Below are 22,028 nucleotides of genomic sequence, written 5' to 3'. Positions count from 1 at the left end.
TGTAGTCCAACTTATTTGATTAGATACTTACTGGGCATAATGACCTGCCCTACAAACTATGAAATAAACTTAACTGAGATGGAACTCCCCTGCTGTCTCATTACGCCAGCCTAGTTTGCAAGCCACAGAATTTCAGCATCACTTAAATATTACTGAGGAAGCCTCTTCTAAATGCCTGAAAAATGAAAGTTCAGTGACAGAACTGACAAAGCCAGGAATCAAGCCTATTTCTTTTCCCTTCGTCTCTAGTCTTGGCTGAAGTGATATCAGCTCACCACGTGTAAGAGCACAATCACCATAGTAACAGCAGTTAAAAACTGAGGGGAAAGTCTCTCTGCTGTTTTCAAAGAGAATATATAACATTTTACTGGTTATCCACCTGTGCTTTTCAGAAGATGTATTTTCAATTTATTTATTTATTTTTGCGTAGCCAAGTGAAAAGTCACACTAATATTTCAAAGAGGGACAATTCAAACAACAGTTATTTTAAATATGACTCTGTGGTTTATTTGGTGAGCTTCACATAAGATACTTAATAAAGTAGTATCTTTGTGTTACAGTATGTATACTGAACACATGCTATCTGTTAAAACTTCCACTGATACTCCTGCAAGAAATGACTCAGTTACAAGCAGATCCACAATATAGACTTGTATTGCAGCATCAGGAAGACACAGAATGTTCTTTGACAGGATATTTTTCCTTTGGATTGTAATGCTGAATATAAAGACAGGTTTTCGCCATTTAACACTGAATACAGGATGAAAGTCTTGATCCCTTCTGATCAAAACTGACCATGCAATGCTACTTGATGAATTTCACTGCAGCTCCAGGGAGGTCCTGAGGCAAATCAGTTTAGTGTGGAAGTGTCACCATTGTTAGCTTTGCACATCTGAGGTGACTGAGACTGAAGGGATGTCTGCATCTGGCAGTTGGTTTCAAGGCGCAGACTGTCTCACTTCACTGAACCTCTGAGTCTTGAGTTGGTGAAGTTTCCAGGTGCCCTTGCATCAGAATTAGAGGCTGATTATGCTCCATGCTTTCCTTATCTTCATACACAGGTAACCTTTTAATATATGGCTTAGTATTGCTTGGTCTCAATGACAAGTTCCCAACCAGTTTTTATGTTAGCTCCCCAGCAGGCCACATGCTGGCTTTGTTTTTTGGATTGTCACTAGTAATGACAGTTAGAAATTACCATCTTGACAAGAATTTTCTCTGGCTCCCTTTGCTACTGTAAACCATTTTTCCTGACAATCTAAAAGATAGACTTTGATAACCTGCTCTTACATAATAACAAAATTGCAGAAGTTCATTTTCCCAACATATTCTTTTGGCTTTGTAGGATTTTCCAACATTCCCCATTGTCCTGTATCATTTGTAGCCCCAAGAGAATCTCTGTCCTGACTTGACCCTCACCTTCATACACAAACAACCTCTGACAAGCAAAGCAAGAGAAGGTACAGCCAGAAGGCTGCTATCAGAGACCTTATGCCAATCTCAGTAACCAGCAATGAGAAGATTTTTAGTTCTTATACTCAGACAGGCAGAATATAAATATTTTTAGTGCATTCTCAAAGTCAGGAACAATTCTTAGGACAGTACTTACTGCAAAAAATTATATTCTTAACTCAATTTAGCTAAAATGGATTACGGTATCAGGGAAGATAAAGCAAATTGGATTTGAATTAATCAGTTGACTACTGTCAAGGTAGGCTTCCCTGGTCTATTGTGTTGCAAACTATGAATCCAAATTCAAAAAAAAAAAAAAAAAAAAAAAAAGGAAAAAAAAAACAACATCCTTTTGGTACTAACAGAGTTTAACAGAGACAAAATCAGACCTTTTTTCTTCCTTGCCATCAGCATACACACACCTTGGATGTTAAAAGGCACCTTTCCTGAAGGATGTCATTCTGGAAATAGAGCTACTGTATACCACAAGAACATGTATTTCTATGTATGCATGTCTACAGAAAATTGTTCTGGGTAAAACTGCAGAAAGAGGGTAAAATTAAACACTGTTTTTTTTTTCTATTTGCCCATTTCTCCAACCAAAGAAATAACCTAGGAAACAAAAGGCACAACGTATTTTTCCTCAATATTTATTTTGCTTCATGTGACCACATGATTACTTAGTTTCTCTTTGTACCCCATATAGCAGACACTGAAATCCTTATGAATTAATTCCAGGGTTGTGGAATATCTGAAAAATAAGCAAACAGAATAGGACTTGGCTGCCACGTACCCCAGGGATCAATACAGGATCCAATCTTATTCAACTTACTCATTAATATTCTGGATGATGGAGCTAGGCTGCTGCTGATATAAAGCGGGAAAGAGTATCTGATAAGCCAGACAGTCATACTGCCATACAGAGAGACTGAACGAACTGACAGAAACTTAATTGTGCAACAAATGAAAGTACAGACTCCGCACCTGGGAAGAAGAAACCTTATGCACCCGCATATGTTGAGGACTGCCCAGCTGGAAACAATATTTGCAGAAACGGTCCTCGTAAACACCAAACTGAGCATAAGCATTGGTATTTTCCAATACGATCTTCCCAAGAAAGTAACATTCAGACTGAGGATACAGTTTGTCAGAAGTTTGTTCTGGTAGCTGTTTTGCACAACTTGGGTTTATCCCCTGCACCACTGATCACTTTTGTCTCTGTACAACCCTGTGATTATGCTGGCCGAACTCTCTGTGATACATAAGAAAACCAAATACCATAAGGGAACAGATACAGGTAAAAATAACCAAGAAAAACAAATGTTATTTTGCACCTAGTTCATTTCCTCCATCTAGTTTATTTTATAGCTTCATAACAGATGAAGGGACACAGTAGAAGAAGCTGAATAAACAGGGACCTACAAAGAGGATTGTTTTAATTCTGTTGGATCTTTCCCCAACTAATAACACCAGCTGTAAATATAGATTTGTACCAAGCAGAATTTAAACAAAGGACATAAGTATATTATCATCACCATATAGCAAAAGCTATTCACTATAAACCTGAGCTAGCTTATAACAAGAAATTTGAAAGGCAAATACTCCAGGGTAGCAGTAGTAATTACCATTGTCATGGGAGCCTTTGTAAATCTCTTGCATAAGCAAGCAAATAATCAAACAAAAATACTTTAAAGCAATGACTGAATGAACATTACACTGAAGCATTCTTTTGATTTTAGGATCTAGCCAGATTAATGCTAAAACAAAACATTATTACTTCAGCTGAAGTATACAACATAACTCTGCTAGAAAAGTAGAATAGTTAGCGATAGCTGAATCAAAAAAAGAAAGCTTGCTGTACACATTTAGATTATTTTCTACTTTATTTAAAGTATTTAATATGAGTTGTTATATTTCTAATGCCAAGAAGTGTTTATATTGTTGGTTTCAGCCGATATACCTGAAGTTAACCATGTGTTAGATCACACTCTGCTTTTAAACAGTTACGCATGCAGGGCCTAATGAATTAACTGTTTGTTACTCTGTATCGACTCAAAACAGGAGTCTCCCATTTCACAAGTGACTTAGCACACACACATCACATAAACTGCATGACTGAGGAACATTTTTCCACTTCTGGGGCTGTAGCTGCCTATCTAGCCACATTCCCACCCTGCAGTAGTATCTGAACCACAAACATATATCTGTCTGGGAAGGAGCTGGAATGTAGTCCAGGAAGGAGGACTCTGCCCTCAGCATGGCATAATCAATATACACCCACCTTGCAGTATCCTAGGGACATGGAAACGTGTTCTCACAGAACATACAGCAGACAATAAGAAATATATGCCAAATTTAAAATAAAGGGGAAAAAGCATCTCCAGTAACTCAGTAACTAGTTTCTGTATGTCATCTCCTTTGAACAATGGGAAATAGTTTTGAACTGTTCCTGACTGGGTCTGCTTGCAAATTAATGCCTTCTCAGCAGATGACTGACCTGTTCTTAAAGCAACTCAATGAGTGCCTCTTCTTGAGTCAGTACTTAAAGCCACCATCTCATAGAGGACAGCAACAATTACAATGATTGTTTGCCATCACTTCACTTTTCTTGACTTTGTTCTAATGACATAAACATTTAAATGTGAACAACTCTTCAGGCATTACCTTCATATCTATTTCTGTACCATGGATCTGCTGAGCTACTGTTTTGATGATTCCAATGACAATATCCTGTAGACCTTCCCTTTCTGAATAGTAATGCAGAATGAGTCCTTTCCCCTTCTCCGCATCAGTGCATCTGAAGGAAGGGGCTCGCATACCTGGGTAAATAGTAGCAAGGTGGTCATGCAGAGCATCCAGGTTCTAGAAGAAGAAATTTAAAACATGATTAGAAGACATTCTCTTATTAGCTTTGAACAAAATATGTACATTTCTTGCCTAATCTGACTCCATCCCTTCTCCTGTTGGTCAAACTCCCTGTGCACTTGTCTTACCACTTCTAAAACAGCCCTCAGCAGGCTTTTCAGGTAGCTCAAGGTGTTCTTTCCATCTACTGTGAAAACATCTGGACACGAATAGCAGCAGAACTAGCAATATGAAAAATTACTCTAAGTAGTAAGAACGCACGCTCAACTATGCTGTATTTCAAAACTTCGGTGCTTAAAGACAGTATGTGTTTCTCAAATCCAAAGCCCATTCATTTGCATCCCTTCAAAATTCAAGCCCCCATATTCTTTGAATTTAGGCATCAAATACAAATAAGCATGCTTTTATAAACATCAATCTTTGCCCTGTTTTCAATGAAACAACTGGCTACTTCTATCATTGTAACAGTCAGCCCAAATTTACAGAGCCTGACCTCAAATACAGACTATGTTTGAGAATAAGGAGAAAAAAAAACAGGACTCATTGAACATGGCTACTGTAAAAATGTTTCAGAAAATGTTCATTTAGAAAGGGAAAGAAGGTCTTTTATATTTTCAACTGATGTCTTGGATGTCTTATGTATTTTACTTTAAATTTTAACAAGACATTGACATCTAGAGAGGAAAACTAAATGTGAAATTGAGAGGCATATCTAATGAGGATAATAAAGAGAACAAAGAGATCAAAACCACACTAAGAATACAATGACAGCTCTGACTTTATTTAGGAAGCAATTACCATGGCTCCAGCTTGCTATTTACTGTATAGTGTTCAATACACAAAAAGCAATCTGGTTTGCTAAACAGTGTTGCAACTCAAATTATTTATCTGTTGTAAAACATACACATTTCCTTTACATCCTAAGCCCAGATCATTACCATATATTTCAAACATAGTTCTCCCAATCTCCCAAACAACTGCTATCATCAGATTCTGAATATTTTCTTCTAGCACAATGGAAAAATATTTTCAATGTGCTGGCTGGCCCATTTTCCACCTTTCATGAGCATCCATCAATCATCAAATCCATGGAACCATACTGAACTTGGTTTCATGTGAGCTGTGAAGCACTTAAACAGCTGTTTCTTCTCCTGGAAGGCCTCCAGAGGAAATGAGGCTCTTAGAAATGAATTCTGTAGGATGTACCCAAACTGGAACTTCCTCCCTTGGTTTTTTAGTTTGTTTCAAACTCATGTTTTTGTTGCTATATCAACACCTCCAAACTAAAACTTGAAGAGGCAACAGTGAGGGAATCAATTTATTGCAGCTGTTAATGAGCATTCAGTTGCAAAAAGCAGAAAAATGTCTGAAGCCCATTACAGGGCTCAAGACAATTAAGTTGGAAGAGAGGTTGTGAGAGAGTGTGGATGAGAAAAGAGCGAGAGATGATTCCAAGGAAGTGCTCCTGAATCTCCTTAATTGCATTAAGAACTGTGTTTTTGCTACACAAGCCAAAGGACCAGCTGAGAATTATTTTGGAAACAAGACTCTTAAGGACATAGATCGAAATAGAGGGTAAACTATGAAGTTCTACAGTCATCAACATAATTGCAGAAGAAGTTAAGCACAGAATTTTTTTGTAAGGCTGTCTCATTATAAACACTGAAGTCTGGCACAAGCATTGCTAACAAATGATGGTAGCCCCACCGAGAATGATCACTTTGCCATCCTACTACCTCATTACTGACTTTGTCCAAGAAACATCAAAGGTGAATCCATATAATTTTCTCTTTAGTCTTGAACCTCCAATCATCTTGAGCTGGGGACTTGTCCAGAATGTACTGCAGCAGCTTTCAACTATCCACTGCATCTTTTCTCCCCCATGCATACAGACTACGAAGTGAGCAAAGTGCTTATTCTGTGCAGTCAAGAAACAGAAGAGATGTGCATCCACATGCAAGCACCAAAATTGCTCCTACATCCTGCCACGTAGACATTGTATCACTCTCACTTCCAACAGCAACCCTGTTTTTTCTTGTGTTTGACCCATCCTAAATTGAATGGTCTAAAAGACCGTGTCTTTTTTCCTAGATTATCCACCTGCTATTAGGCCAGAGGAGTGGTCAGATAGAGATAATTACTGGTTAAGTTTTCTCCCTGAATTCTTGGCTCCCAGATTACTCAGATGAATGCCAGAGCTTGTGCTGGTACCAGAGACACTAATTCTAGAGCTTGTTCTCCCCATGGTGAAACATGAAAGGACCACCAAACAGGAATGAGTATGGACAGTAATAATAAATCAGGCAGATCCTATACAGTCTTAAAGAGTTATGACTGGCACCTGAAGTATAAAAACACACTGTTCAGCTCTGTGCTGCACAGAGCATATGGAAAGTATTGTATGAGAGGAATTAATCCCCTTCAATTCATTGCACTGAAATGACGAACAAATAAATAGCCACGTAAATGATCTCCTACATGAGACAGAACTAATCGTTACTCCAGTGTTTGATTTTCTTTCCATAGAAAGCTACTGAATATAACAAAAACACACTTTGAGTTGCTTAGGAGGTTTTGTCTTTTCACATTGCTCCTCCTCAGTACAGTGTCTTCTTTCAATATGATTTGCAATTTTTCCAGCCCTATGTTTTTCTAGAAAGTATAAATATTAGATTTAGTTGTGCTGTCTTCTTCCTCTTTCTTGAAGCCTGAAGTATCTGTGTTTCATTTATGAATAAACTAAATTCTCTCTGAAATGTCAAGGAAAATAGAACATAAACATGAGATTTATTTTCACACACTTAAAAAACCTGCAGCCTCTATAATTTTCACACATTCCTGGGCTTAATACAGGTTTCAAGAAGCACTTTTGGAATTATACTATATATTTTAAGAATCTGACAAAAAGCCAGCACATCAAACTCAATCTGTACCTATTTTAGTAAGCTTATAAATAAGCTTCCTGACCTATCCTGTCTGTTACAAGCTGCAAAAACAATAAATCATGGATAAAGTTGATTTTCCATCATAATTAAAAGCTGGAAAGTACACTGCTGGCACAATTACTAATACATCTGTCTTGTTAGAATTTACAGGAGCACATAATAACTAACGTCATCTTCCAGCACTGAAATGCAAACAAAACAGCCTAAAATACTTTAATTAGAAGAATATAAATGTATGCAGTTCATTCTTTTACAGGGGTTTGGTATGTACTATAAATGTGTCTATCACTATTCATATTAAGGAATAGAAAAATGAGTATACTGGATGGAAAAGGCGATGAGAAAAAGGAAGAGGAAAGGACTAACAAAAGTGTACTCAAAGTGATGGAGGAATTGGATAGCCGTATCTTTTTTTCCCGTCTTCTACTCTTTCTCAACCCTAACCATAACTTCAGTACATCTTTAAAAATTACATTGATCCATATGCTTCCTTTGAGAGCAGCCTACAGATGGAGCTATAAAATACTATGGATGTCCAATCCCACATACAGACAGTGGTATACAGACCACACATTTGGTATGCATCAGATGGAGCACACACATAATTTGTCTTTTTGTCCAGCAATTACAGTTTGTGGGATTTGTAAAAGAAGTCTGGGTTGAATACATTCATGCTCTGCAGTACTACAGGTTTCAGAGCAAGTAGTGAGATACACAAGTAAATACCCCAGTATTTCAGCAAAATAGGCACTTTGCTCTTTTCACATTCTATTACTGGAGAGAATTTTAAGGGAAAAGATGACAAAATGCTGCTAAATTTCCAGTGAAAATCAATACAGGTTTGACACAGCTATTGGACAATCTCCTGTGAAACCTTCAACAGTTCAATGTTTTAGAACTCATTACAGCACACAGCTCACCCTTGGAGTGATCTATATAACAATACAAAACTGTACTTGAAGTGAATAATTTTCAAGTGACAAAAAACAGAAGCCATCTTTGCTACACTTGGAAACCATGCTTCAGAGAGGTCATTACACTTCTTCCATGCTACTGAAAAATTACTTCCAGTTTGTTTTGGTTTACAGCACAATGTCACAATGTTCTGAAGTTAGGAAAGCACAAAAAAAAAGGACAGCTGCCCTATCCCACCCTCAGTTCACGTACAAAAACAATTTCCTGTCTTAGAAACAAGCTGTATATGAGCCCTAGCTCTGTACATAACGTACAATTATAAATAACAACTATCTGTAATTAGTCAAAGAGAACTTTGGATGAGAAATATCCTACAGGTCTGAAGACCACATTTTCTGTTAATATAAACAACATAAAGCCCTTTTAATTAACATGTACAGGCAGTTTGGTGTTTTTTTCATGTCTCTTGTACTCCATACTTTAGCTACCTATGAAAACTTCTGTTTTTCCTTTGTAGCTTCAGATTAAATTTCAGATGTATAAATGCTTCTATGAATGCCAGCTTACCTGCCTTCTCAACTCACTGTTCAGGAAATCAAAGAGAAGTGTTCAGAGGGAAAAAGAGTACTTTAACAGGTAACTGAGGAGTATATTAACCAAGAAGGATACAGAACAGCGATTGCACAACTGCTAGGCAGAGAAAAGCTCTACAGAATACAAATACCAAGGCATATGTATTTCATATACCTCTACACAAATAACTGTAAAGCTACACAATACAACTTTTATTTCTACATTCCATTCTAACCTGTTGTCTAGACCATACTTCTGCCTTGTCCCCTGTATCTGGAATAGTTTGGCATAAAAATCTTACCTGCAAAAATTCTCTGACATTTGAGCCCAGAACACGCAGAATTGTATCATAGCCAGATTCTTGGCAGAACACAAAAAACATCTTCCCAAACATCTGAAGAATTTCCCCAGCATTCAGGTCTAGTAAAAACAGGAAAATGTGATTTAGTTCACACATTAACAGTACCTAAACTGTACCCAGATCCAGAAGGCCAAGAATAGGAGGACAACAAGAGCAAGACCAAGTACATAAACAAGCAATGCATACACAGTACAGGAATTTCAGGGGGACTTACATATTACCTTTATGCATTTTGCCTATGGGTAGCAGTTTAGATTTTGATACAGATAAGGAAGCACTACTTGCAAATAAAGGAACTCAGCAACATCTGACTATGGGGAGTTACTTCCAGTTTACAACAGCATGAAACTACATCAGCTGCATCAATTCAACATGACAACTAGTTTGGGTCTACAGATAAAAGAAAGCTGATGGGCATAATTATACCTTTGAAACCACAGAACAGTGTTGCAATGACTGAAAATGAATGCTACCCAAATAAACAGGAGATATGAAATAAGAGGTGTCACAAATCATTCCGTAACTCAGCATCTTTGTTCAGCAGAGGATCAGAAGGAGAGCAGAAGGATGCAGAAGGCCAAGGACTGCAATTACAGCAGTGGTTGAAATCGGGGTGTATTAGCAAGGTTGTTACAGTGCTAAATTGTTACTTCATGACCATTTTGTAACACTGATGATGCTTTGTGGATTAGATGAGTTACAATTTAAAATGTATCTATGACTTAGAATATTACTTGGAAGTAATACAAATCACTTAAAGGAATAAAAGGAATAAAAATATTTGAGATAAATAAATAACAATAAAATCCTTTCTTCTGCTATTTTTTTTTTTTTATCTCTGACCATTACTACGTTTTCACATCCTCTGTGTTAAGTCCTATTTCTCTCTGCTATGTGGACTTTCCTGTTGTCGGTGTTCTTCAATCTTACATGTAATGAGTGGTCAAAGAAGACATCCATATTACTTACTAAGAACCTTGCTTGCAGCTGCAACCAGATCATAGGTTTTGGAATCATCATATATTATTCTGACAAGAAACTGTCCTTCTTCATCCAGCTGAGCCTCCTTCCTATAAAAGAAACAAAATATTTTTGGTTGAGGGAGAAATACCAAATCTGTAAACTGATTATACATTGTTTGGTATAAACCAAACTTTTAAATAATGCAAGTCTGCAAGTTATACATTTAGGAATTTACATAATAAGAAAAGCTAAAAATATAACCGTTTCACACCTCATGGTAATTAAGATACAACACTACTACCTGACGATCATTTGTGCTTTGAAAATACTAATTAGCTGGTAGAAAACAAACAAAACTTTTCAGTACAGAGCCTCACAACGAAGTTATGGAACTAATAAAGAGAGAATTTGTATTTTAAAAAGGGAAATATCCAGGAATAGATAAACCATCAAAAAAAAGATATGATTTTTTAACAAAACTACGTGTGCCATATGAATCGAGATACTCATCAACTCACCACTGAAATAATTATTTCTCTAATAAACAAATGAATCACAAGGAAAAATTATTTTCTAGTACCATGAAAGGGCTCTTACCACAGTAAGACAGAAATGCTTCTCAAGATAGAATTGAAACATACTGCTTAAGATTCAATATTCTAACTGCTCTAAACTTGTAACAATCATCAGAAGAATTTTAAACCTCTAAAAAGCAGATTCTAAACCTACTATCTAAAATCCTACAATATCTTTTACAACAAAATCTTTGTCTCTACCACAATATAACCGTTCATCAATCAGAACAAAATTCCTTAATTGATATTTAGCTTCTAGTTTTATAGAGCCAACATTACCTATTTCAAAAATGAAATCATACAAACAAATAACGTCCACACAACAATTCAAGTTTACTGTTCTGCTTGAATAATCCATCCATACAAACACGGAAACATTCTCAGCATTACTCAACAGAGAGAAGACTGAGGATTAAGTATTCTGGTTCGTGTTAAAAATGTTAGGTGACAAATGGTACTGTTGATAAGGCCCGATTCCAATTAAATATGATATTATTATATTGATCTAAATGAAATTAATGTTCATTTAACCTGCCAGTTAACAATTATGTCTTTGACAATCTGTCCTGTATCACTGCAAGTCAATAACACATTATTTTCAAATCCATTATTTTCTTTTTCTTTCTCTTGCTTTAATCATGCCCACTGCATTCTTACCACTGACCAAAAATTAGTATTAGATTGTTTTTGTGTTTAAAATATCTGTCTACTTTGTAATTACTAGTGTATGAATAGGCATAATGAGCTGAAAACAAGTGAAGCAACTTTCCCAAAGCAGTAAGACAAGGCTGCAGCCTTTAGGTGAGATTAAAATTCCTACCAAATGGATAAAAAAGAAACAACTTCTGTTATTAATGGCATGAAAAATTATCTCAAGATGTTTTTTTCTGAATCTTGCTGGGTCACAAAAGGAACGAAAGAACAGACATGAAAGAGATAAAGCATAGTATTACTTTTTATGAATAATTATTGCAAAGATTTATTCATTATGTCAATAAATACTGTACTAATAAAAAAATGCAAGAAAAATGGTTTGTATATACACAGTCCCCTATGACTCTTATTTTCATATTTCATTCTTCTAATCCTCTCCTCCAGCTATTCTCCGAGAACTTTAAATCAGCCTGCAGGCTATCAAGTCTCACTGACTCCTGAAAATAGCAGATACAACACAGATTCCATCTTTCCCTAAGTAGGAAGAGAGCTAGGGCTATTAGCAGGTAACATTGTCCTGAAGCATATGAGATGAGTCAGGAACAAGAAAGTGAAGTTTACATTTGCTAACAACTGAACTGAAATAGTACAAGAAAAGAAAATCATCTTGCTTCTTTGATTCTCATAACATGGTATGCAACTGGAAGTCAAATGCAGTTTAGGGAGAACTTTGCACAAGGGTGAGCAAACTTTCCCACGTCCCGGATGCACACTGTGCCTTCTCTTAGTCTCTCTGTTCCCAGCCAAACCAGAAAGGATAACATACACATCTGAAAAAGCAATGAATATCCTCTAAAGTACTGCATACTTGTAAAAGCCACTTGATGTAGTGTTTCTGTGAAAGAAGTTTCTTTATTGAAAATTGAACCAGTTTGATCACTCTGGTAGCTCCTTCAAAATGCTTCCATCTGCTTTCAATTATATTGGTTGAAACATTTCCTGTCTCTTTCTCTGTGCCAAGCCACGCTTCCTATTTTATTGTAGTTATCAGGGGGAAAAACTCCAAACTGTCATGCAGGATCTCCTTGAAACTCCTAAGAGGAGGTAATGCTGCCAATCCCCTGTCCAAAGCCTTCTCATGTCCCTCAAGGAAGCAGTGGGAGAAAACACAGGTTTGACGGAGGTCCCATCTAGAAAGGTAATGTGTCAGAAAGCCCGGCTGAAGTGCCTTTACACTAATGCATGCAGCATAGGAAATAAGCAGGGGGAGATGGAAACCATGATGTCCTTGGAAAATTATGATCTGGTTGCTATCATAGAAACGTGGTGGGATGAATCTCATGACTGGCATGCTGTGATTGAGGGTTACAGGCTCTTCAGAAAGGATAGAAAGGGTAGGAGGAGAGGGGGAGTTGCCCTCTATGTTAGGAAGAGGATAGACTGCAAAGAGCTGTGTCTGACTACCAGTCATGACGAGGTAGAGAGCATATGAGTGAAAATCAGGGATCAGCCCAGTAAAGGGCATCTAGTAGTTGGAATCTACTACAGGCCACCTGATCAGGGGGAGCCTGTTGACAAGGCCTTCTTGCTTCAACTGCAGGAGGTGTCACATTTGTGGGGTCTTGTCTGGATGGGGGATATCACCCACCTGGATATCTGCTGGGACAGCAGCATAGCAGGTGGCAGAAAATCTAGGAGATTGCTGGAGTCTGTTGAGGATAATTTCCTGGTCCAGGTACTAGATGCATTGACTCAAGGTGAAGCCTTACTGGACCTGGTACTCACCAGTGGGGAGGAGAGCATTACAGAGGTAAAGACTGGAGGCAGCCTGGGCTGTAGTGACCATGCCGTAGTGAAGTTTATGATCTGGAGGAATGAAGGCCTGGGAAAAATTGAGTCAGGACCCCAAACTCCAGGAGAGCAAACTTCAGGCTGCTCAAGGAATTGCTAGATGGGATCCCCTGGGAAAAAGTCTTTAAGGACACAGGAACAGAGCAGAGCTGCCAGCTCTTTAAGGACACCCTTCTGAGAGCACAAAAGCTCTCCACAGCTCCCAGCAGAAGAAACTGAGCAGAGGATGCAGGCAACTGGCATGGCTGAGCAAGGACTTGCAGCACAAACTGAGGGAAAAGAGAGAAATGTACAGGAAGAGAAAGCAGGGCTGTGTAGCCTGGGAAGAATATAGGGATGTCATCTGCATGGGTAGAGATAATATCAAGAAAGCCAAGGCACAGATGGAGCTGAACTTGGTGAGGGATGTGAAAGATCACAAGAAGGAGTTCTACAGGTACATAAGCAGGATAAGACAGGCCAAGGAGAGTGCTCCCCCTCTGATAAATGAGGACGGAGAACTGGCTTCCTCAGACATAGAAAAAGCTGAGGTACTCAATTAGTGCTTTGCCTCAGTCTTCACTGGTCAGGCTCCCCAGGTCTGCCAAGGCTCTGAACTTCTAAGCATGGGTGCGGGGAGTGGATTCCGTCCCACTGTAACAGCGGAACAAGTCCAAGACCACCTCATGAAACTGAATGTATAAAAGTCCATGGGGCAGGATGACAAACATCTCAGGATTCTGAGAGAGATGGATGATGTGGTTATCGAGCTGCTCTCCATCATATTTGAAAAATCATGGCTGTCAGGTGAAGTCCCTGGTGACCGGAAAAAGGGAAATGTCACTCCCAATTTTAAGAAAGGGAGAAAAGATGACCCGGGGAGCTACAGGCCAGTGAGCCCCACCTGTGTGCCTGGGAAGATCATGGCGCAGATCCTCCTAGAAGCTATGTTAAGGCACATACGAGAAGAAGAGGTGATTCAAGACAGCCAGCATGGCTTCACCAAAGACAGATCATGCTTGATGGAACTGATGGCCTTCTGTGATGGAGTGACGACACTGGTGGACAGGGATAGGGCAACAGATGTCGCCTACCTGGACTTCTGCAAAGTCTTTGAGGTGGCCCCTCACCACATCCTTCTCTCTAAATTGGAGAGATGTGGATTGAAGGATGGACTGTTTGATGGATTAAGAACTGGTTGGCTGGATGCAGGCAAAGGGTTGTGATCAATGATTCTGTGTCAGGGTAGAGGCTGTTCACAAGTGGTGTCCCTCAGGGGTCGGTCTTGGGACTGGTGCTCCTCAAAATCTTCATCAGTGACACAGATGATGGCATTGAGCGCACCCTCAGCAAGTTTGCAGATGACACTAAGTTGAGTGGTGTAGTCGATACACTGGAGGGAAGGGAAGTCAACCAGAGGGACCTGGACAGGCTGGAGAAGTGGGCCCATGTGAACCTAATGAGATTCATCAGGGCCAAGTTCAAGGTGTTGCACTTGGGCCAGGGCAATCCCAGGTATTTATACAGACTGGGAGAAGATCTCCTTGAGAGAAGCCCTGTGGAGAAGGACTTGGGGGTCTTGGTGGAAGAGAAGCTGGACATGGGCCAGCAGTGTGCACTTGCAGCTCAGAAGGCCAACCATATCCTGAACTGCATTAAAAGAGGAGTGGCCAGCAGGGAGAGGAAGGTGATTGTCCCTCTCTGCTCAGCTCTTGTGAGGCCCCACCTGTAGTAGGCCTGGGGCACCCAGCACATGAAGGATGTGGAGCTCTTGGAGTAGGTCCAGAGGAGGGCCACTAAGATGATCAGAGGGCTGGAGCACCTCTCCTGTGAGGAAAGGTTGAGGGAACTGGACTTGTTCAGCTTGGAGAAGAGGCAGCTCCAGGGAGACCTCATTGTGGCCTTCCAGTGCTTGTAGGAAGCATGTAAACAGGAGGGGGAACGACAGTTTATGAGGGTTGATAGTGATAGGACAAGGGGGAATGGTTTTAAACTAAGATACAGGAGATTTGGTTTAGAGATTAGGAGGAAGTTTTTCACCCAGAGGATGGTAATACACTGGAACAGGTGGCCAAGGAGGTTGTGGATGCCCCATCCTTGAATGCCTTCAAGGCCAGGCTGGATGTGACTCTGGGCAGCCTGGTCTAGTGGTTGGTAACCCTGACTGTGGCAGGTGGGTTGAAACTAGATGATCACTATGGTCCTTTTCAGCCCAGGCCATTCTATGATTCTATTTTCAGTGTATTTTGTCAAAGTTGGTCTTCAATGCCTGTAGTCTCCCAAAGCTATCATGTTTCAGAGATTTATTTCAACCCCCACCCCACTTAGACTATTTCAACTACTATTGTTTTTTCCTGGTTTTCTCTAGTTGCTTCACTTCAGTCAGCAGCCATCTTCTCTACAGCCTTAATGATGCATTTCCCATTCTTCTTTCACAAATCTTTTTATTTCTAGAGAATGTGACAAATTAAATATTCGCTCCAGCAGGGGACTACTCCCCTCAAAACTGCAGGGACAAAAAACCAAACCAAACCAAACAAACAAAAACACAACTCAGTTTGTCCTACAATTATGGCAAATCCAGTGACAATACATGATGTAAACCTGTCAAAAGACAAACAGCTTTTTCTAAAATAAAAATATATATATATACTAGTATTAACAACTTTTTTTCTTCCCAGGATGACACCTCCATACTTCTTAGCCTTGCTGTACCAGTACATGCCAATCATTTAGCTAGACGATGAGATGACGTTTAATTCAATTAAGTTGCTGGGCTTTTTTTTTTTTTTTTTTTTGCTACATAGATTACCCAGTCTGTTCCCTTGCCAGTTCACAAAAGCTGCTGTACATCTAGAACAACAGGCACTTCAGTGACCATCAGCTAAAGCCTTGTACCTTGTCCTCAGTGCAGTCAACTGGATTTTCTGCTTCCCTTGGTAAACTGACAGCCACAAGAACTTTGTGAAGTCTTTCTCTCAGAAATATTTGATTATTTTTAAGGCTTCATGTGATAAAGAAATGCTGCTGTACATTTACCACCAATGGCCAATGCAATGTGACAACATTCATTTTTACAGAAGCATTTGTTTTTCAGCAAAATTGCAAGTCCTTTAATAGCCCTGTTAGGCAGCAGAGCACCACAGCTATCGGCACCAGAGAGGGTAAACATGATGCAAATGCTAGCAGTCTAGGGAACAGGACATTTAGGTGACTGGGCAACTACCAGATGGCTTCTCCATGACTGTAGTTTACTCACCCAATTGCCTGAGCCCTACCTGATCTATCAGGCCTGTCTGCATTCACGCCAAGGAGCTGCTTCTACAGTAAGAGTGATATGAAGAAATACGATAACCATGATAACATAATGTCAACTTTGTCATTGTGGTTGGCTGTCCATCAGCTATCATTCCTCCAGTGAGATACAGCTCTTTTTACTCCACAACCAATGAGTATCATGTATGAAAACAAACCTGCCTGTGCGGAACAAGGTGTGACTACAAATCTGTGTGTGAACCTTAAAATACCAGAAGGCTGCAACTGTTCTCATCAGAATAGCTTTTCTCCCGGCTGGCAAGCAGTTCACAAGCAGGGATTAGAATGGGCATATGAAATGGCTTCCTTCAATGTACAGCCAGGCAAATATGAATTCTGTATTTCATACAAAATCTCATAATCCACATCTTTATGAAAAGTTGTGGCACCTCCCTTGAAACATTTTGCTGCAATATTTACTCTCAGCTGTTTTTATTTTTTACCAGACAATCTCTGCAGATGGTTGTGTTTGATCACAGAACTATCAGCAGCAATAACGTGGTAAATTTCTTAAGGGCTTGACTGGAAATGAGCCAAAAGCAACAAGTCCTGGCAAATTCCCAATTCCTGCTCTTACTAATTCTTTAATGAGGCAGCAGAACTACAGTAGCAAGCTTTTAACTTTCCTACATCTTTTCTTTCAAAATAATTTCTATGTAAAATAAATCATGATTTACAATTAATGTCTCATTTCCATTTCTAGAGACAAAAGAAGGGTGTGCTTTGCTACACAATAAGTATATGCTCAAAAACGTAAGAAATTCCAGCAGTCTGATGGTCTTGCCTGAACTGACTTCTATTGTTAGCACACCAGTTATGCTATTTCATGGTTCAAAACTGACATCCCACATTATGCCTGTCCTACCAGCTGCGCTCTGGCAGCCCTTTTATTCACTCTGGACTAATTTTGAATGATGACAGAGAGCTATCCCAATTGTGGGAAATAAAGACTCCAGCCTAGACTTTCCTAAAATGCATTTTCCTCCAGAATGTTTACATTATCCAGGCTAATCTGTGAAAAACTTGGGGAAAAACAATCTTAACCAATGCACCACAGAAAATAACAGTTATTTGAGGACATTTCTTACATATGGGTTTGACTTTGACATCATTCAAATCCACAGAAAAATTCTTACAGAGCTGATCAAAGCAGGATCAAGTCCTGAAGCAGCCTTTCTTCTACGAGTCATGCTAGCACCCCCAAATTGCTGGTCTATCAGTACAGAACAGCGGCACAGGCAACACTAAATGTGTACAATCGGCCCTTTGAAAGTCTTTTCCATTGTGAAGCTAGTATTTGAAAAAAAAAAAAAACACTACTAATGTTCAAAGGTAATGTTAATAATTCACAGAGATGAATGAGATGCTAACTATTAACAAAAATTCAGACAAAAACTGTTCTTAAAATGAGAAAAGATCTTGCACTACAAGTTGTTAAATCAGAGGATGCACACATTTTTCCTTCACTCTTGGTCTTCACACTAAAAAAAAAAAAAAAAACCTCAAAAAGACATGGTCTGGAAAAAAACCCTTTTCTCTTATTACAGATATTCCTAATTTGAATGGATAGGAAAAGACTTGTTATTAATGCCGATCTTTAAGTTCCTGGAAACACAGGAAATAATTTCTGTTTTTGATTGTTTTAAGGCTCTCCTGTCTTGAGAGATCTTACAGGTGACATAGTAGGACAAGATGCCATCTCAGCTTGGTCCCAGGTACATCTTTTACTTCTGTAGTAAACCTTGCATAAAGTAGATTTTAATGTAGTTCTGCTGTCAGAATGTAGAAGATGGCTGCTTCCGGAACTTTACAATTCATGCAATTTACTATTCTACCTCTGTAGTTAGTTGTAAAGCTGGAACTTAAAATAACAACAGTAACAAACATTTTTTTACAGAAGAATTCTTTCATCATATAACTTTGCACACAGTAAATATTGATAAAATATAACAGATACAAACAAGAAAAAGTGATGACTTGAGACAAGGCAGGATACTTGGTATCCTGAAGATTCACAAGTTTCTCTGACAGCTATACTACCATTTAGAAAGCATTGGCATCACCTTTGGAAATCAGAATTGTAACTGGAACTCCTTCTATCAAAACTCTGGCCCTAAGAGCATGCTCTGGGTGTGTCACCTTCAACACTTCACAACAGCCACTTCAAAGACCACCTCTAGGACTTCTTCCATAGGCACTGTTTTTTCTGGGACTTCTGCCACCATTGTGCTTAACTATTCTTGGCATACCAAGGATGGAAAAAGTGCTCATTAATTTCAAGAGACCAGTACAAACAATCTTAATGACAAAATAACACTTCTGCACTTATAAACCTAGCGCGATTCTGATCTCACTGATGGGAGTTTGTTGAGCTTAACTCCATTCCAAAAGAAGTATTATTAAAGAGAATTACATGCATCAGAGCTAAAGACAGTACTGGTGAAACCAGAATCATCACTTTTGCATCTCTTTTACATTAAGATAACAAATTCACTGCTCATTACATTACTTAACATGTGGTTTGTGTTTTCAAAATGCTTATCCTTTTCCACATATTTCACAAAGATGCTTTGCGTAAAGTATTTAAAATATTGATTCAATATTCCCACTCTTCTCAATAAAAAAAAAAATATATAGACTTGTACACATTATGCACGGTCTAGAGATATTTTAAACAGCCAACTGGGAAAAACATAAATTATATTAAGTTACAAGATTAGGGGAAAAAAAAAAATGGGAATCTGTCCAGGAAAATGACGTCCTGGATAAAGTAAATAGGTATATTTATAGACTTTAGAGCTCTGAGCTACTTCCCAGTTTTACAGGCTGGAGATGAGAATGTTTAATGTAAGTTTTCAAAACAAGATAATCCTAGAAGATACAGATAACAAATGTGAAAGTTTTTTGTTACTAATACAAATATTAAAAATATTATGAAAAACACAAAGCTAGAACCATTTTGCTTCGTTTTACATAAGTGGACTAAAAGGAATGGTATTTACAATACCACTTCTTCTAAAAATTTCATTTATAAGGGTGAGTGATATGTTTATAACACCTGGTATCCTGACAGATCTAAAAGTAATTCACCATTCTGGGAAAACTGCAAAGTACCTAAAGAGATACTGCCTGCATACTTACACCACATTCCATAGTATGGCACTATTTCTTTTTAGCCAGGCCCTTTCCAGACTAATTATAGAATTTGGCATTTACACAGCTAAAAATCCTGACCTCCATCCAGACCTGTCTGCTGTGGGGAACTGAAGGAGCAGCAAATGCAGTGCGCTGACTCTACAAATGCCGTGAATCGTAACCTTCAGGCCCATGGAGAATCATCTATTCAACATCTGGTATAAGAAAACTTAATAATAATTGTTTAGAACTTTGGAATGCTATGAAATAAAGTCTTAGAAACATAAACAGTAAATGTTACTACTTAAAGCTGATTCCTGGATAAACACTGTTAAGAGGTGTAATGGATTAGAAGAATTAATCTATTGTCCTTTCAACACTAATGGTTTTCCAAAGCATATTTCTGACCTCTGTTTATACTCAACCTGTTGTAGTTTTCTTTAATTATTATGAGATTGACTGAACGGAACTCTCCACCTTTAGCACTGGATAGAGGTGCACAGTGCTATGGATGCAGGAAATAATGAACTTTCAAGGCTTTTCACAGACTACTGCAATTAATTATAACTGGGTCCTACGCAGCCCAGAAAAAACAAAGACTTCCATGTATAAAACTGTAGTGAAGAATTTCTTTTCTTTTCTAAAATTGCCATTCGTGGTGAGGCAGGCACTAAAGATAGTGTATCTGTAACATCTTTGCGCATGACAGAATCGGTAACTTTGGCCAAACTGCAAAGCCAAAAAAAACACAAATTCTTTGTAATAAATTTGTTGTGGGCTGGGAAAGGCAAATACAGAGCAAGCTCATAGCAGCTCAACAATGCAGGAGATAAGATTCACATGGAAGTCAACACCAGCACTGTGATACAGTTATATATGCCTATATGGTAAAATCCATAACCCGCTTGAAAGTTACCTGTACTTCTTCCGAAGTTCTTGGATGAGAAGTGCATAAGAAAGGAATAGGAAATCTAGCAACTAGATGGGAAAAATCCCAAAGGCATTAAAATGATAAAACATCAACAAGAAACGTTAAGTTCTAGGCACATCCAAATCTACATTTAAGATGTCTAAAAGGAGTTTAGCAGCAAGCTTCTGTTGCAAATCAACCCTTGCTGAGAAACACCACCAAAAATAAATTGAAGGACTATCTAACACTACAACTATACGTGATACTTAAGTATGGTTCATAGGAACATGAGTCAAATTCACTCCAAGGGTGGTGACACACTGGAACAGGTTGCCAAGGAGGTTGTGGATGCCCCATCCCTGGAGGCATTCAAGGCCAGGCTGGCTGTGGCTCTGGGCAGCCTGGTCTAGTGGTTGTCGAACCCGCCCATGGCAGGCAGGTTGAAATTATTTTATCTTTGAGGTCCTTTCCAACCCAGGCCACTCCATGATTCTATGATTCTATGAAGTTTGATCCTTCCCACATTTCCCTGCTTCTCACTGAGGCTACAGTATGCAAACTACCAAGCATGCTTTTGAGAGCACACAACCTGCTTCCTTCCCTCAAGCCTACTGATTTGAGGACAGATTCTACATTACCCAGATAATATACAACTATTCAGTATTTTACTTTATCCCATTGGTAGATATATAACTTCAGTCTTAGTATAAAACATAGTTTTAAAATCCAGCTTTGGATTTATTCCTTCCTAATAAGCTTTTCTGTGGAATGGATCCCTGTAATAATGGACAAGCATAAATTAGCTGTCCAACTGGCTAGTGAGGCCATTTACATAATTTGTATTTTAAATAAATGGCACTGCCACAGAGCAGAAAACAATTATATGTAACATTAAAACTAAATGGTCAAAAGGTTTCATGAATTTTGGATGCCCAGTTTGGGACAGATACCGTTCTTTCAAGGTACTCAGCACTTCTATGGCCAAAACACGGCTTTCAGAGTCTTTACATGCCACCATGTCAGTATGGTTTTTTTAAAGGAAAATGACAGCTATGTCAGTTACTTGGCTACCCTAAATTGAACAGTTTTTCTACCACTTCAGCTGAACCCAAGCTGAATTTGAGGAGAGAAGATTTCTGCTTATATTATACCAAGATAACTATGCCATGATAATCACCCAACTCCTTGTGTTTCACTGTTTTAACCATAACAGGACAGTTATAGCAAATTCTGATGAGTGAACAAGCCCAGATGCTTGGTAGCTGACAATGCACAAGGTTTTGAAGGTGACAACAAAAATTTCCTTTCTGAAAGGACAAGTGCTTGCTTTTTGCTCTCCACAGTGCTCACTCCCATTCACAGAACTCATGTAAACACTTCACTACCCAGCTGGCTCCCCAGAACTTGAGTGTTAGCATTTAAGAGCACGTGTGGACAGCACTATGCCAGACTGACCCACAAAAGGGCAAAGGCAGGAGGATGCCCTGATTCCACACTAAGCGTTGAACTATAGCAAAATAATACTATTTCGTATT

At 38.7% G+C, this 22,028-nt stretch overlaps 1 protein-coding gene across 3 annotated transcripts in view; it reads right to left on the bottom strand.

The window, feature by feature from the left end:
• The window catches only part of GUCY1B3 (guanylate cyclase 1 soluble subunit beta), a 40,262-nt gene that overhangs the window by 16,039 nt on the left and 2,195 nt on the right, over window positions 1–22,028 (bottom strand). For all 3 annotated transcript variants that reach the window (XM_420376.8, XM_015285345.4, XM_040699689.2), the window contains 3 exons: window positions 10,081–10,181; window positions 9,052–9,170; window positions 4,117–4,314 (listed from right to left, as the gene is read on the bottom strand). In XM_420376.8, the coding sequence (XP_420376.3) occupies window positions 4,117–4,314; window positions 9,052–9,170; window positions 10,081–10,181 (418 nt within the window). The remainder of the gene's footprint in view (window positions 1–4,116; window positions 4,315–9,051; window positions 9,171–10,080; window positions 10,182–22,028) is intronic.

Source organism: Gallus gallus, chromosome 4, assembly GCF_016699485.2.
Source record: "Gallus gallus isolate bGalGal1 chromosome 4, bGalGal1.mat.broiler.GRCg7b, whole genome shotgun sequence".
NCBI lineage: Eukaryota > Metazoa > Chordata > Aves > Galliformes > Phasianidae > Gallus > Gallus gallus.
Note: the sequence above shows the minus strand (reverse complement) of the source record. Positions and strands in the feature narration are given on the sequence as shown.